Consider the following 12,775-nt stretch of genomic DNA (forward strand, 5'->3'; position numbering starts at 1 on the left):
TCACCAATTGCTTAACCCTTCAGCGCTGAGACCTTGTCCAAAATATATATATATATACTGCATCACAGAGGCAGACATTCACTGTCAACAGTAAAGTGCAATAACGTTCGAATAAAATAAAATAAATGTAAAGCAATTATTACACAGTAATGCCATATATACCTAAAATATTCTATTTTTATTGAACAAATCTAAATTGTAATAATGTTAATACGACACCTTGTAAAGCACAAAATGTCACGAATTAACTAATGTTCGAGCGTGTCTGCCATTAGATTCCATAAGCCCGCATGTATCTCTGCTCAAGCAAACTACGCAGTGGCAGTTATTCATTTCAAAGTGGAAATATCACATGCTCATGAAGAGGGAACAGTTTCTCCAAAGGAAAACCATTATTTACTTCCAACAGTGTGCTAATTGCGTTATGATGATGATGATGGTGATCAACACATTTAAATCAGACATGCATTGGTGGATGCTCCAGAGTGACCTATGAGTTTAGTGACTCAGTGGACCAAGCAGCAATCCAATAGTGCCCATAATTAACTTCTAGAACATTCTAAGATTTTCCAGTAATATCAATAATAGTATAAATACAGGGGCCTTAAGCCCACAAGTTATGTTTACTTCCAGCTGCCTAAGTGGATACATATCTGCATTTTTCTGAGATGGCATCAAGAGGCTGCAAGCATCTGTCAGACGCATTTTGCTATGTCTGCGGCCAATTTATCAAGACAAGAGCGAAAAAGTACTCTGTGGAAGCATCTGCAAAGATGTGTGAGGCCGACAAGGCACATTTCGGCATGCCTGTCGGTGATCAATACAAACCCTGGGCACCTCATTTCATCTGCGAGCGATGCAAAAAAAACTCTGGAAGGAAAAATGGACAATTAATGCTCAGAAATTTATGTTATAAATTTTGCTATTTTTTTTTTAAAAGTTGTTAATTAAAAATGTTTTTAAATTTTCAATGTTATCGAAAAAATCTATCATTTTTTAAAAATGTTTCGAGAATCTCTTACACATTAGTCATGGGTGAAATTAATGTATTTTTGTAGGATGGTACAGAGGGGAAAAGAGAGCCATGAAGTTTGCTATCCTAAGAATTTGGCGGGAACCCACTGACCACTCAAGCAACTGCTACTTCTGCATGGTCGACCCTTCCAAACGTCGGACTGGCAGGAATGCACCTGCTATTACGTATCCAGACCTTCCTTCATCCATCGCCCGGTGTCACACTGCCATGAGCCCCTGTACCCACTCCTCCGGAGAGAGACCAGCCCTCTTTAAAAGAGAACAGCAAGTCAGAGAGCGAGGCAGACGTTGTAGATCCAGATGACAATTTCAGAGGTGGAACTGAGGAGAGAAACCCATACTACCCCAACCAAAAATACCTCAACGATTTGATCAGAGATCTTGGTCTCACCAAGTCCAATGCCGAGCTTTTGACGTCTAGGCTCAAGCAGTGGAACTTGTTGGATAAAAGTGTGCAAGTCGCAGATCAGAGGAAGCGTCACCAACCTTTTTGCAGCTACTTCACCTGTCAAGATGGGCTCTGCTTCTACGACAATGTGACCAGTCTGTTCTAGGCAATCGGAATCACCTGTAACCAGAATGAGTGGCGCCTCTTCATTGACAGCTTATCCAGAAGCCTCAAAGCCGTGCTGCTCCATAATGGTAACAAGTACCCGTCTCTTCCTCTGGCTCACTCGGTGCACCTCAAAGAAGATTACAACAGCATCAAGACCTTTCTAGACGCCTTGAAGTATGATGAGTACGGCTGGGAGGTCATCGGAGACTTCAAAATGGTGACATTCCTGATGGGTCTCCAAGGCAGTTTTACCAACTTTCCCTGCTACCTTTGCCTTTGGGACAGCAGGGACACCAAGGCGCACTACCAGAGGCGGGACTGGCCACAGCGGACTGAGTTCTCTGTGGGGAGGAACAACGTCAAGTGGGAGCCACTGGTGGACCCCGGGAAGGTGCTGATGTAGATAAGAAGTCGGCAGCCTTCAAGTACCTTCAAGATTTCTTCCCTAAGCTGTCTAAGGCAAAGGTCAAAGCTGGTGTCTTCATCGGACAACAGATAAAGAAGATCCTGGAGTGCAATGAATTTCCCAAGAAGCTCACTAGTAAGGAGAAAGTGGCTTGGAACAGCTTTGTTGCAGTGGTTCGTGACTTCCTGGGCAATCACAAGGTCGACAACTATGTGGAGCTGGTTGAGACTCTGGTGAAGAACTACGGCACAATGGGCTGCAGGAAGTCCCTCAAAGTCCATATCCTTGATGCTCATCTTGATAAATTAAAGGAGAACATGGGAGCGTACTCGAAGCGAGAAAGGCGAGTGCTTCCACCAGGATATACTAGGACTTTGAATGTTGCTACCAAGGACAGTATAATGAGAACATGATGGGAGACTACATTTGGGGGCTGATTCGTGAAAGTGATTTACAGCATAATCGTAAATCTAAAAAACTACTCACTTCTAAATCTTTTGTAGTCCTTTTTGTATTACTTTAGTATTAATATATGTTAATTTTAATTAATATGTTGTTTTTTCTGACTTTATGTGAACGAAAATACACAAATTTGCCTGTTTTCTCATTGAAAATAAGCACATTTCAAAATATTACTGTCCTGGTCATAAAAGCAAAGTTTGTGGGGAATAATAGCCATTTTCTATACATTTTAGGCATAAGCAATTACGAAATAACACTTACGACCTAGGAACAAAAATTGTGTTACATAGTGTTATTATTTTAATTAATTTGGATGAACATTTTCACTTTGAATGCCTTGCAGTAGACATTTTTTTCGGGGGTTATATAAGAATGCGTCACCAACTTTTAAATGAGAGGTTGCCGAAATAACTTGAGAAGCATTTTCTCGGCCATCATCTTCTCCAGCCATTCTCTCACACGAGATAGTGTGACACTAACTGCTCTCTGCCTGAGTTCTGAATTGACATTTCTTTGTATCGTGACGTAACAACATTTCATCGTTCATTCATTTACTTTATTTATGACCAGGTAAGAGGCCATTCAGTCTCGATATTCAAGGAAGACATGGGTCAAGTAAATCAATATTGTAAGCATGTGATAAAAGGTCACATGCACCAACAGTGCGAATGGGATATAAAAGGAAGAAAAATCCCCGGAATGATTTTTTAACTGCATTGTGTTCCCAAAGTTTTGTGCCCATAAACACAAAAGGAATTTGAGAAAGGGAATTGACAACCACTCTATTCGACTGTCTTTGTTCCCATATATCAACTCGTTCATAGTTTAAAGCAGTAGCACACGATTTCATATTGGTGATCAAAATTGGAACATGACCCAATGTTGTTATCGGTTTATGTCCTGATTGGCATATCAGATTGCTTTATTTTTTACTTGATCACATATAATCTACCAAGACATCATTATTTTATTCATAAATTGATTAAAAAAATAGTTTATCTCTTACTTCCGAGTTGTAGTTCGTGGACATTAAAACCAATGGCACCTTTAGGTTTAATTTTATTTACAAAATCGTGATTTAAATATTTACACTTGACACCATGGTAAAACAATGATCACAATTTACATTTGTATGGCGCACTTCATCCAATTATCTCAAAATGGAGTCTGCCGCGTGACAGTGCCACACAGCGGTGGTGCGGAGGAAGCGATGAGTGACAGGTGAGTGACGGATGAGTGACGGATGAGTGACGGATGAGTGACGGATGAGTGACGGATGAGTGACGGATGAGTGACAGATGAGTGACGGATGAGTGACGGATGAGTGACGGATGAGTGACAGATGCGTAAAGCAGAGAGCCACTGCGTGCACTCGCTAAGACATGGCCACATACGGAAAAAAAATGTTGCCGCCAATAATAGGTATTAGTTTAATAAAATGAACAAAAAAATACCTTCACATAAGCTGAATGTTGCCCGGGTCAGACTGAACCATGCCTTTTCAGCTCTGACGATTCAATGTAAATGCTCAAGGCTACAACGGTCAAACTAACGCGACGTATCACACCTCCTAAAAGTAGATAGTTTAATAAAACAATAAAAGTTTTTTTTCTTTCATTATCCGGTACACTTTAAAAATTATGAAAGTAAAAATTACAAAAACTTTATTAAATAGCATACACGATACTAAATTAATGCCGTTCATAATCCTAACCATAGCCACTTCCATAAGAATGTAGAATTTCGTGCTGTCATTAGACTTGAGCACTGATCTATTCCAGTTTGAGTGGGGAAATAATTTGACCTGTCTGTAACATTAAGACTGATATATCGAGTCAAGAAAATATCTTTCAAATGACAATATCCTGGGTTGTGTATAAAAAATTGTTTTAAAGGTCAGTGCAATGTGGGGAGGTCTTAGAATATAGTTTTCAACTAATACAAACTACAAAAGAGGAGAAAGAACAAGCCGTGCCACATTTCTGGATTTAAGTTTGCTTAAATATTCCGTTCCGAGAGAACGGCAATATCGCTGTGTTCCAAACTAAATCCCAAAAATATTGTACTTTTGGCCAATATCTGCCATAGAGTACGAATAAGCCACTGTGGTCATAATGGATATCATTGCATGGCTGTGATGGAAACCTGCTTTTATGCCCGAGATGGCACATTGAGGCCCTTTGCAGAATATTAAAGCGTTTTATCTTCGGCTCTCTTACAGGCCACCAAAGGCAGTGGGGGGGGGGGGATAAAACATTTTTACCATAATAACCCTGTCATTTCACCGAAACCTTCATCAGAATCGGCAAACGGCTCGCATTGCACGAGCCATCGCGCGGAGCGAAAGCGAAACCCGTACACAAAGAACAGAGCCCACGCTCAGCAACGGCACTTGAGTAGCTGTGTCCTTGTGTGCATTGGACGTGGTATCCTCTCACTTTACTTTAGGTGACTTTGATTTTCTACATGGATAATCCGGTTTCGCCAGTTGTCTGGCCTTTTTTTTTTTACAAAATGGAGATCCGAGTAAAACAGCAACAACAAAAAAGTAAAGACAAAAGCATCAATATTACAGAGAACGAGTGCAAGGGTTCCTTCAAGAATATCGCGCCACTAACAGACGACGTATTTAATGCTCGTAAACGAAACACACAGGAATAAAAAAACAGAACAATATCGTTTGAGAGCAAGGGGTGCTCGAAAAAGCTTAGGTGCAGGTGCAAGTAAGCCCTGTGTTTTGGACTAATAGGGAAACAAAGAGGGGAAGTCAAGGGAGGAAACACAATATTGTACTCAAATTGGTATTTGCTGGAACAAAAAAGTATGCTCCTACGAGAGTCGTCAGACTCAGTGAGGCGTCCTTGGGTAAAATAAAACACATTATTATTATTAAGGTCATTCTGCACAGTCAACATCCCTCACTATCCTTGATGCCACATTTCATAGCACTCCTGTGCATGAACTTATTCGACTGCTGCCTGTCTGGAGTGGTCAATATCTACTTTAAGAAAAGGTTTTTTAACATTTTCTGGCAATAAAACAGGAGGTGTTAAGATGTTCAAATAACCAAATAGGTCCCCCTTATTCAAGGCATCAAGTCTGCATTAAACACATTCCTGCGGAGGGAGCTGGTAGGAACGTTGGGTTGCTCGGTCAATGGCCAGGGTCAACGGCGGCGTGGTCTATTCCGCAAATATGCCCGACTGTGAGGGCGGGCACAAGCCGGCGTGAGTAGGTTAAACGTTGAGTTTTACAAGGGCACCCACGGGGTGACCAGCCCCTCCCCACCCAGCCCCACCCTCCCCACCCAGCCCCTCCCCACCCTCCCCACCCAGCCCCTCCCCACCCTCCCTTCCCCACCCAGCCCCACCCTCTAAACCCAGCCCCACCCCTCCCATGCACGACGGACACAATAATCCCTTGTGGGCTGGTGTAACCAGGAGGTTCCAACCAGAACCACTACTTTGTCTGCCATTCTGTCATCCATCGGTCTTCGTCCCTTCTGTTGATGTGTCCGACCGAAGCCCACTTGGTGATGACTCTGAGCTGTATTCAGATCCCACGTGTTCCCATCTGTTGGCCAACTCGGTGTCATTTAAGGTGTGCACCGCTCCGATTTCGTTGAAATGTCCTCGGTCAAAGTCGACGTTCAACATACCACGTGTGAAAGCTGGTGGTATATGACATGATTGAAAACTTTCCTCTTCAGCCAAATCACAGATTTCCAAAGGCATCGATTGCAATCCCGCTCTTGTTCACCTCTGCATTACAATAAGTACTGTACTGTGTGCATATTGTATGAGACGTGGTCAGTGTCCTCTGTTAAATGATGTCATTGCTCAACATAGTCAAATATACTTTGGTGGCTTTTGCCAGAATGTCCTTGTTTTGCAGCTTAAAAAAATTTGGTCATTAAAATGTTGTAAACGAAACGTTCGACAAAGTACATCTTGGGATTAGATCGCGGTGGCATTTTGCATTCATACATTCACACAGACACACGTGCAACACACACGACATACATTAACCGAAGAAACAGAACATTAACAGAAACATACTGACTTAACCGTTTCATATGGCATTTTTCACAATAAGTCGTGCATTAAAATTCATACGTATAACATCTCATGGGGAAAAAAAACAATCCGTCGCATTAGAGGCCTGCCGCTAATGATATCGGCTCGCATGACCTTAGCGATGAAGACACGCGTGTTAAAAAGCTCCCATTCCCGGACCTACCGGCATCACGCGCGGAGACTCGCTCCGGCACCACGGAAGCATCCCCTGGGAGAAACATTCCCGTGGACGCGGCTTGCAGAGACGGACGCAACCACACGTAGCGGTCTCGCTCAATATCGCTCCTCAGCTGAGCGCTGATCTGGAAGGATGGGAGGACGGGTTCTGTCGGAGACGAGGAGTGACCGGCCTGCTCTTGGCTGGCCACTGTGCCGTCCCTTTGACGATAACTTAATGTCACAGCTGAAGGTTTAACGGCTCGGGTGGCTGCCCAACCGGGTGACGATGGCGGGTCCGCTGCACCTGACACAGCGCCGGTTGAAGGAAACTGTAACGACGCTCGCCGATCGGTCATTGGTTTCTCTGAGCTGGCGACCGCTGGCAAGGTCTTTGGTTCTTCCGTGAACGAAAGCGGACGCGTTTTGTGCATCCCTGAATTGACACCAGGCCACGAATGCGATCCTGGAAATTCCTCATCAAAAATGGCGGTTGTTGTACGCATGTTGTCAAGGTGCTCTGTGGTCTTGGAGGGTGTCTGATCATAAGCCACTTCTGTAGATATTACACTCGGCGTTGTCGAATCTAATGCGTTATATTGAAAGGGGAACAGCTCCGATGGTGATGTCATCAACATATCGGTTGATCCCGAATTTGTCTGTTTCAATGCTCTAGCCATTGACATGGAAGGCTGCAGGGTAAATAATACATTGAGAAAAGATTTCTCAATTGGTCCAGAAGATTGCTCCATGATTGGGAGCACACTCTGTGGATCAATATGCGATGCAAAATGCGGTTTTATGTCAGGCATTAAACTTGAAGGCTCTGACACACAAGTGATATTATTAAGGCCGTCTTTACAAAGGTATCCTTCGGGGCATCTTTCAATAAGACAGTCATCATAGTTGAATTCACAGTTCAAACCCTGTGGGAGATAACAAATGGAATACATGTATTGGAAATGTTTCCAATCGATTAAATGGTTACATTTACAATACCAGAACGCAGGAAACACTGATACAACATAGCAACTTGAAACAGCACATGTAAGCATATTGTTTCATATACAATAGGCCTGTCATGATTTATCCTTGAAGGAATTCGTGAATTTTCATGATAAAATTACGAATTTTATTTCACCTCGTTCTTCCCATCCTATTTTATTTTTGTTTCTAATCTACTCTATCCCCATATGGACAGTTTTGCTAACTCCATTTGTACAATCCAATGGGGCCTTCCAGGCAACGTATCCTCGTCGCATTTTTTTTTTACAAACAAAACCTCAACCCGTGTCAACTGCACAGCGAGTCGTCAGCAAAAGTGTCGCCTCGCAAATCGATGCCACCCACAGAGTTGATCTGAAAAAATTGCATTCCATTGAAACGCTAATATAAGTGTGCAAAGATTACATTAGGAGATCAAAAGCAGTTGCTATGCTGTAATGTTTATTTTACAAAAAATGTACCAGTGCTTACTGTTCGCTTTTCAAACTCAGTGGCGTTGGGGTGTAAGTGCATGATATCGATTTAAAGCTTTCGTGACTGCAGGGATTCATCTTCTTGGTTGTTTCGGTAAAGTCACGTAGAAGGGAAAAAAAACATAATAAAATACAATTCTCACGACGTTTCGGCCACAACGCAAGCAGCCGTCCTCAGGTGAAGAACAGGTCTGTCAGAAAGACAGCGTCTGCCAAGCTTGGTGGTGTTCATTCAGACGCTGTCTTTCCGACAGACCTGTTCTTCACCTGAGGACGGCTGCTTGCGTTGTGGCTGAAACGTCGTGAGAATTGTATTTTATTATGTTAAATTTTTATTATGTTATTATTTCCCTTCTACGTGACTTTACCGAAAGAACCAATAAGAAAGAAGCGCATGATAATTTCAGTGACAAATGTGGCTATCGGCTTTGTCCACGCCTTGACAGTTCAGTGCAAATGAAAGTTGGTTCGTGAGTTCAATTACGCAGGATGCAGTAGAGGAGGTGTAGGCTCACCAGATATCCGGGAGACAATAACATAGGTATCCCAGTTCAGAGTTGCCCTCCTGACACACGCCGTTAACACAGGGTTTGGTGAGACAATCATCTACATCCACCTCACAGCGATCACCAGAAAATCCTGGCAGGGGAGGTCGGTGGACAAACAAATCGAAAGTATGCCATAAAAATGTTAATGGTTACTTGAAAACATTTTGCGACTTGGTTATAGAAAATCGTATCCTCATATAGGATTTAATGTTTTTCTTTTATAACCCCTTATCTGCAGCAAATAGAAGCATATGTCGTGCTATAAACATACCACAATTCCCTTTATAGGAATAAATAGAATTCCCATAGCCATCGCCTAAAATGTAATAACACATTTTAAAGGAAATGAAATAAGGCCATGGCAATTTTAAATGATTCTCTCTTTTGCAAGCATGCGCAGCATAACACTGGGGGCATTGTACAACATTCACATATGACCGAGGAAATAACACAATTGAAGACGCAGCATTGAACTGGGTTTAAAACTATGGTTACATTTTACACTTAGACAGATACATTTTTACTATTCAATTTTTTTTAATTGACCAAATATATTTTATACTAACCACAGCACTTTTTCCAAAATACAGTGCGAAAAGCATTGTTATGGGTGTTGAGAAACTCAAGAGAAAATGAAACATGTACTTCAAGTTAAGATATCAATGATAATAGTAATGTGAATTTCTAAGGCGCATTTCATCTGTAGATCCCAATTCACCATCCATAGCATCATGGTCAACGACGTTATTGCCACAACATCTCCATCTGCAGCTGTTTCATTTGACCTCTAAGGTCTCCTCTCACTGTATCCCACTTTCTGGTTTTATATTTTCCCCTTGGTCACTAACTTCTGGGTGATTTTGATCAAATGTGGACATAGTGATGGACTTGTATTTAAGCAGTAAGGTTCATAACACAAGGGGGGGGGGGTATGTATTGTGTTTAGTTTTTGAAAGAAAAGCAAAACACTTTTTAAGGTAGTGGTTGTCAACATTTTGCGCGCTTTTTTGTTACTTGAGAAGAACATTTCCCCAATGTTATCTTGATTATGCTGTCGTTGTCACATCATGAATAGGACGAATCCCTCCAGATCTTTCGCAGAGCAATGCAACCCTTAGCGTAAGAGAACGGCCCATGGAAGCAGATATTACAGAGCTACCTCTGAGATCCCTTCAAGTGAAAATGTTGTTTTTAAAATTGAGTGTTTCACGCAGGAATAATATCAATGATACCGTACCGTCTAATCCCCTTGCTGATAACAACATGCTGCACACCATATATTCATTTTAGGCTATGCCAACCTAAAGGGAATGGCCAAGTCAGGCCAGATTTAGCTACAATTTCACATGCTCACATATCCATGCTGCTTAATGTTTTCTAACAGTGCTGTGGTACTGTTAGAAAACAAAATAATATTTTTTTAAAATTCAGAAGACCCAGGACTCGTACATTCTCATTAGAGCAATAGCGTATGTTCACCACTGCAAAACAGTGATCTCTATCAGAGGCAGGTTTAGCACTGTCTGTTATTTAGTGCTGCTCTTTCGACATGCCTCCTGGAATGTCCTTCTTGGATTTGTAGAGGCACCAATAAAAATGCTCCATTAATTCCACCCCCCACCCCACTTAAGCTGCATGTTAACATGCACAAGCTGGGCACTTTCCAATTCAGGCCCATGCCACCTATTTATTATGGGTGGTTAATTTGGCTGTGGCACTGGCATGGAGGAACCGACCCTTACGAGTGCCATGAGATGCTTTAGAGTCCATGAGCAAGCAGACCGTGTGCTTTTCGACATTGTGTGGTCATCAATGCATCGTAGCCAAGATAAACTGCGGTGAATAGCAGAGACATTTTCAGATGATGAATAACCGCGCCATTTATGTTGCATATAAGCTTCTACTTCTAGGTCGAAGTAGAAGCTTCTCTGAAATAAATGGGCCCTGACCATAGCAATGTGGAATTTCCATCTCTGGCTCAGGGCCATTAACATTGCGGGAAGACTTAGAATTGTTTTTCGTTAACAGTAAGCCACGGAGGATATGATTTTAATACTAAATAATACATCAGCAAATAGCATTTTAATTACAAGACTTGGCTCACAATTAAAATTATGGTCAGGAATTAACGCAGTCCATCATTGCTACAGAGTCAATCAAATAACTACTATGTGGGAAGTAAATAATTGCCACCTTGAGTCTCTATACTATTTTTTCAGGAGGATATTGCATTGAGATGTTTAGCCGGTTCTTCGGCAAACATAGTATCCGGAGAAAACATACACATACGAGAGGAGGACAACGCTAAAATATCTACGCAGATTTAAAACGTGTATTGCCATGATGGCATCACATGGCCACCTCGCAGCAATTGCTTACAACACCTGGTATTCCCAGGTTAGCATCCCATACAATTAACACTCATGCTCAACCTGCTTAGCTTCAGAAAGCCACGGCGATTGAGTGCATTCAGGGTGATTTTGTCGCAGGAAAATATATTGACTTTCAGTGACCCCCACCACACTGTGTGAATGTCCATGCTGTGCACATTTACTCACCAATGGCACACACGCATGTAAATCCATTCACTAGGTCACGACACGTGGCTCCGTTTTCACAAGGGCTGGACTCACACTCATTGGTCTCCAACTCACAATGAGTGCCCACGTATCCAGGCAAACATCTGAAACAAAAATAAGAACACAAGCCATTGAAAATCAATATCTATTTTGCAAGCAAAGCAAGGTCAAGATGTCTGGTACTGGCATAGGATTAGTTGGCATTTTACAGGTTATTTAATTATCCTACTCTTTGGTTCTTTCGGTAAAGTCACGTAGGTATAAAATTAAATAAATCACGACGTTTCGGGCGCAACACAAGCGTTCGTCATCAGGTGGGAAAGCATGGTCTGCTGCTGATGCAGACTGTTTTAAAAGGTTTGAAATGGGTGTAGCTCAAGGATCATAAAGAAGTGGCCGGGGCATGAGGACGACTGCTTGTGTTGCGCCCGAAACATCGTGATTTATTAAATTTTATTTATACCCACGTGACATTACCGAAAGAACCAAAGAGCATGGATTCCTGCAGTCACGAAAGCTTCAAATCAAGATTTAATTATCCTGTTTTGTAATTTGTTGTAGGAATTAATGAGTGGCTAAAGTGATCGAACCGTTTACAAAAGCCTCTTGAAGCCAGACTCGAGTAAACTGCAATTCAGGTTAAGCCACAAGACTACTTTTGGAAACAAAAATACGTTATTATATATAATAAATAAGTACATAAGCAAAGAGACTTAATCAATGTTCGCACTTGAACACCATGCGCGGCAGGGGATGGCTTGCATGTGTGCATTAGCAATTTTATGTCTCGTGCGAAACTCGACAAATACATTCACGTACTCTCAAAAATTGATAAATTATTCAAGTACGTCGGAAAAATCTGTTCAGTCTTCTACATCCAGTGAATCGCAGCCTTCATGGTGATGGTGGCTCAGCTTAAACGGTACATCAGCGATGTAAGTGTTATCACGTTGTAAATATTACAATGTTAATATTTAGTTCGTAAGTAATGCATGTTAAATAAATGTCTTGGCCATTAATTGCACGCAATATAATTCAATGCTAGTATTTCACTTTCGTTAATTATTTGCAGTGTGCCAGACATGCCCATGAACTGCAAGGGCTCTAATTCTAGATGCAGCTAATCTGGCTGTGACTGTCCCACCTGATGATGGAGACTTGTGTTGCCTCCGAAACGTCGTGATCTTTATTTTATTTTATTATTTTTATTAATTTTGATGTTTTACCTACGTGACTTTACCGAAAACACCTAAGAATATGCAAGGGCTCTCTCCCCGATTTCTTCGTCTTCAACGAGTTATTCTGCACTTCTCTGAAACATGTTGAAATGCTTAGGCACACACATATAATTAATTATAATGAATAGTGGATACTAATGGGTTATATTCTTGCGTATGGGAAATATGTTCCGGAGCTAAATGCCAATGGATATCTCGATTCTAATTAACGACGTCCATGTCGTACAGATAATAATGCTTT

The 12,775-nt window shown here is 41.7% G+C and overlaps 1 protein-coding gene across 1 annotated transcript in view; it reads right to left on the bottom strand.

Moving 5' to 3' along the window:
- EYS (eyes shut homolog) overlaps positions 1–12,775 on the bottom strand; it is a 283,886-nt gene that overhangs the window by 94,846 nt on the left and 176,265 nt on the right. The window contains 3 exon segments of the mRNA XM_061569020.1: positions 6,699–7,631; positions 8,692–8,808; positions 11,276–11,400. Of these exon segments, the coding sequence (XP_061425004.1) occupies positions 6,699–7,631; positions 8,692–8,808; positions 11,276–11,400 (1,175 nt within the window).

Source organism: Lethenteron reissneri, chromosome 42 (genome assembly GCF_015708825.2).
Source record: "Lethenteron reissneri isolate LAM-NWPU_2019-01 chromosome 42, ASM1570882v1, whole genome shotgun sequence".
In the NCBI taxonomy this organism is placed as follows: Eukaryota; Metazoa; Chordata; class Hyperoartia; order Petromyzontiformes; family Petromyzontidae; genus Lethenteron; species Lethenteron reissneri.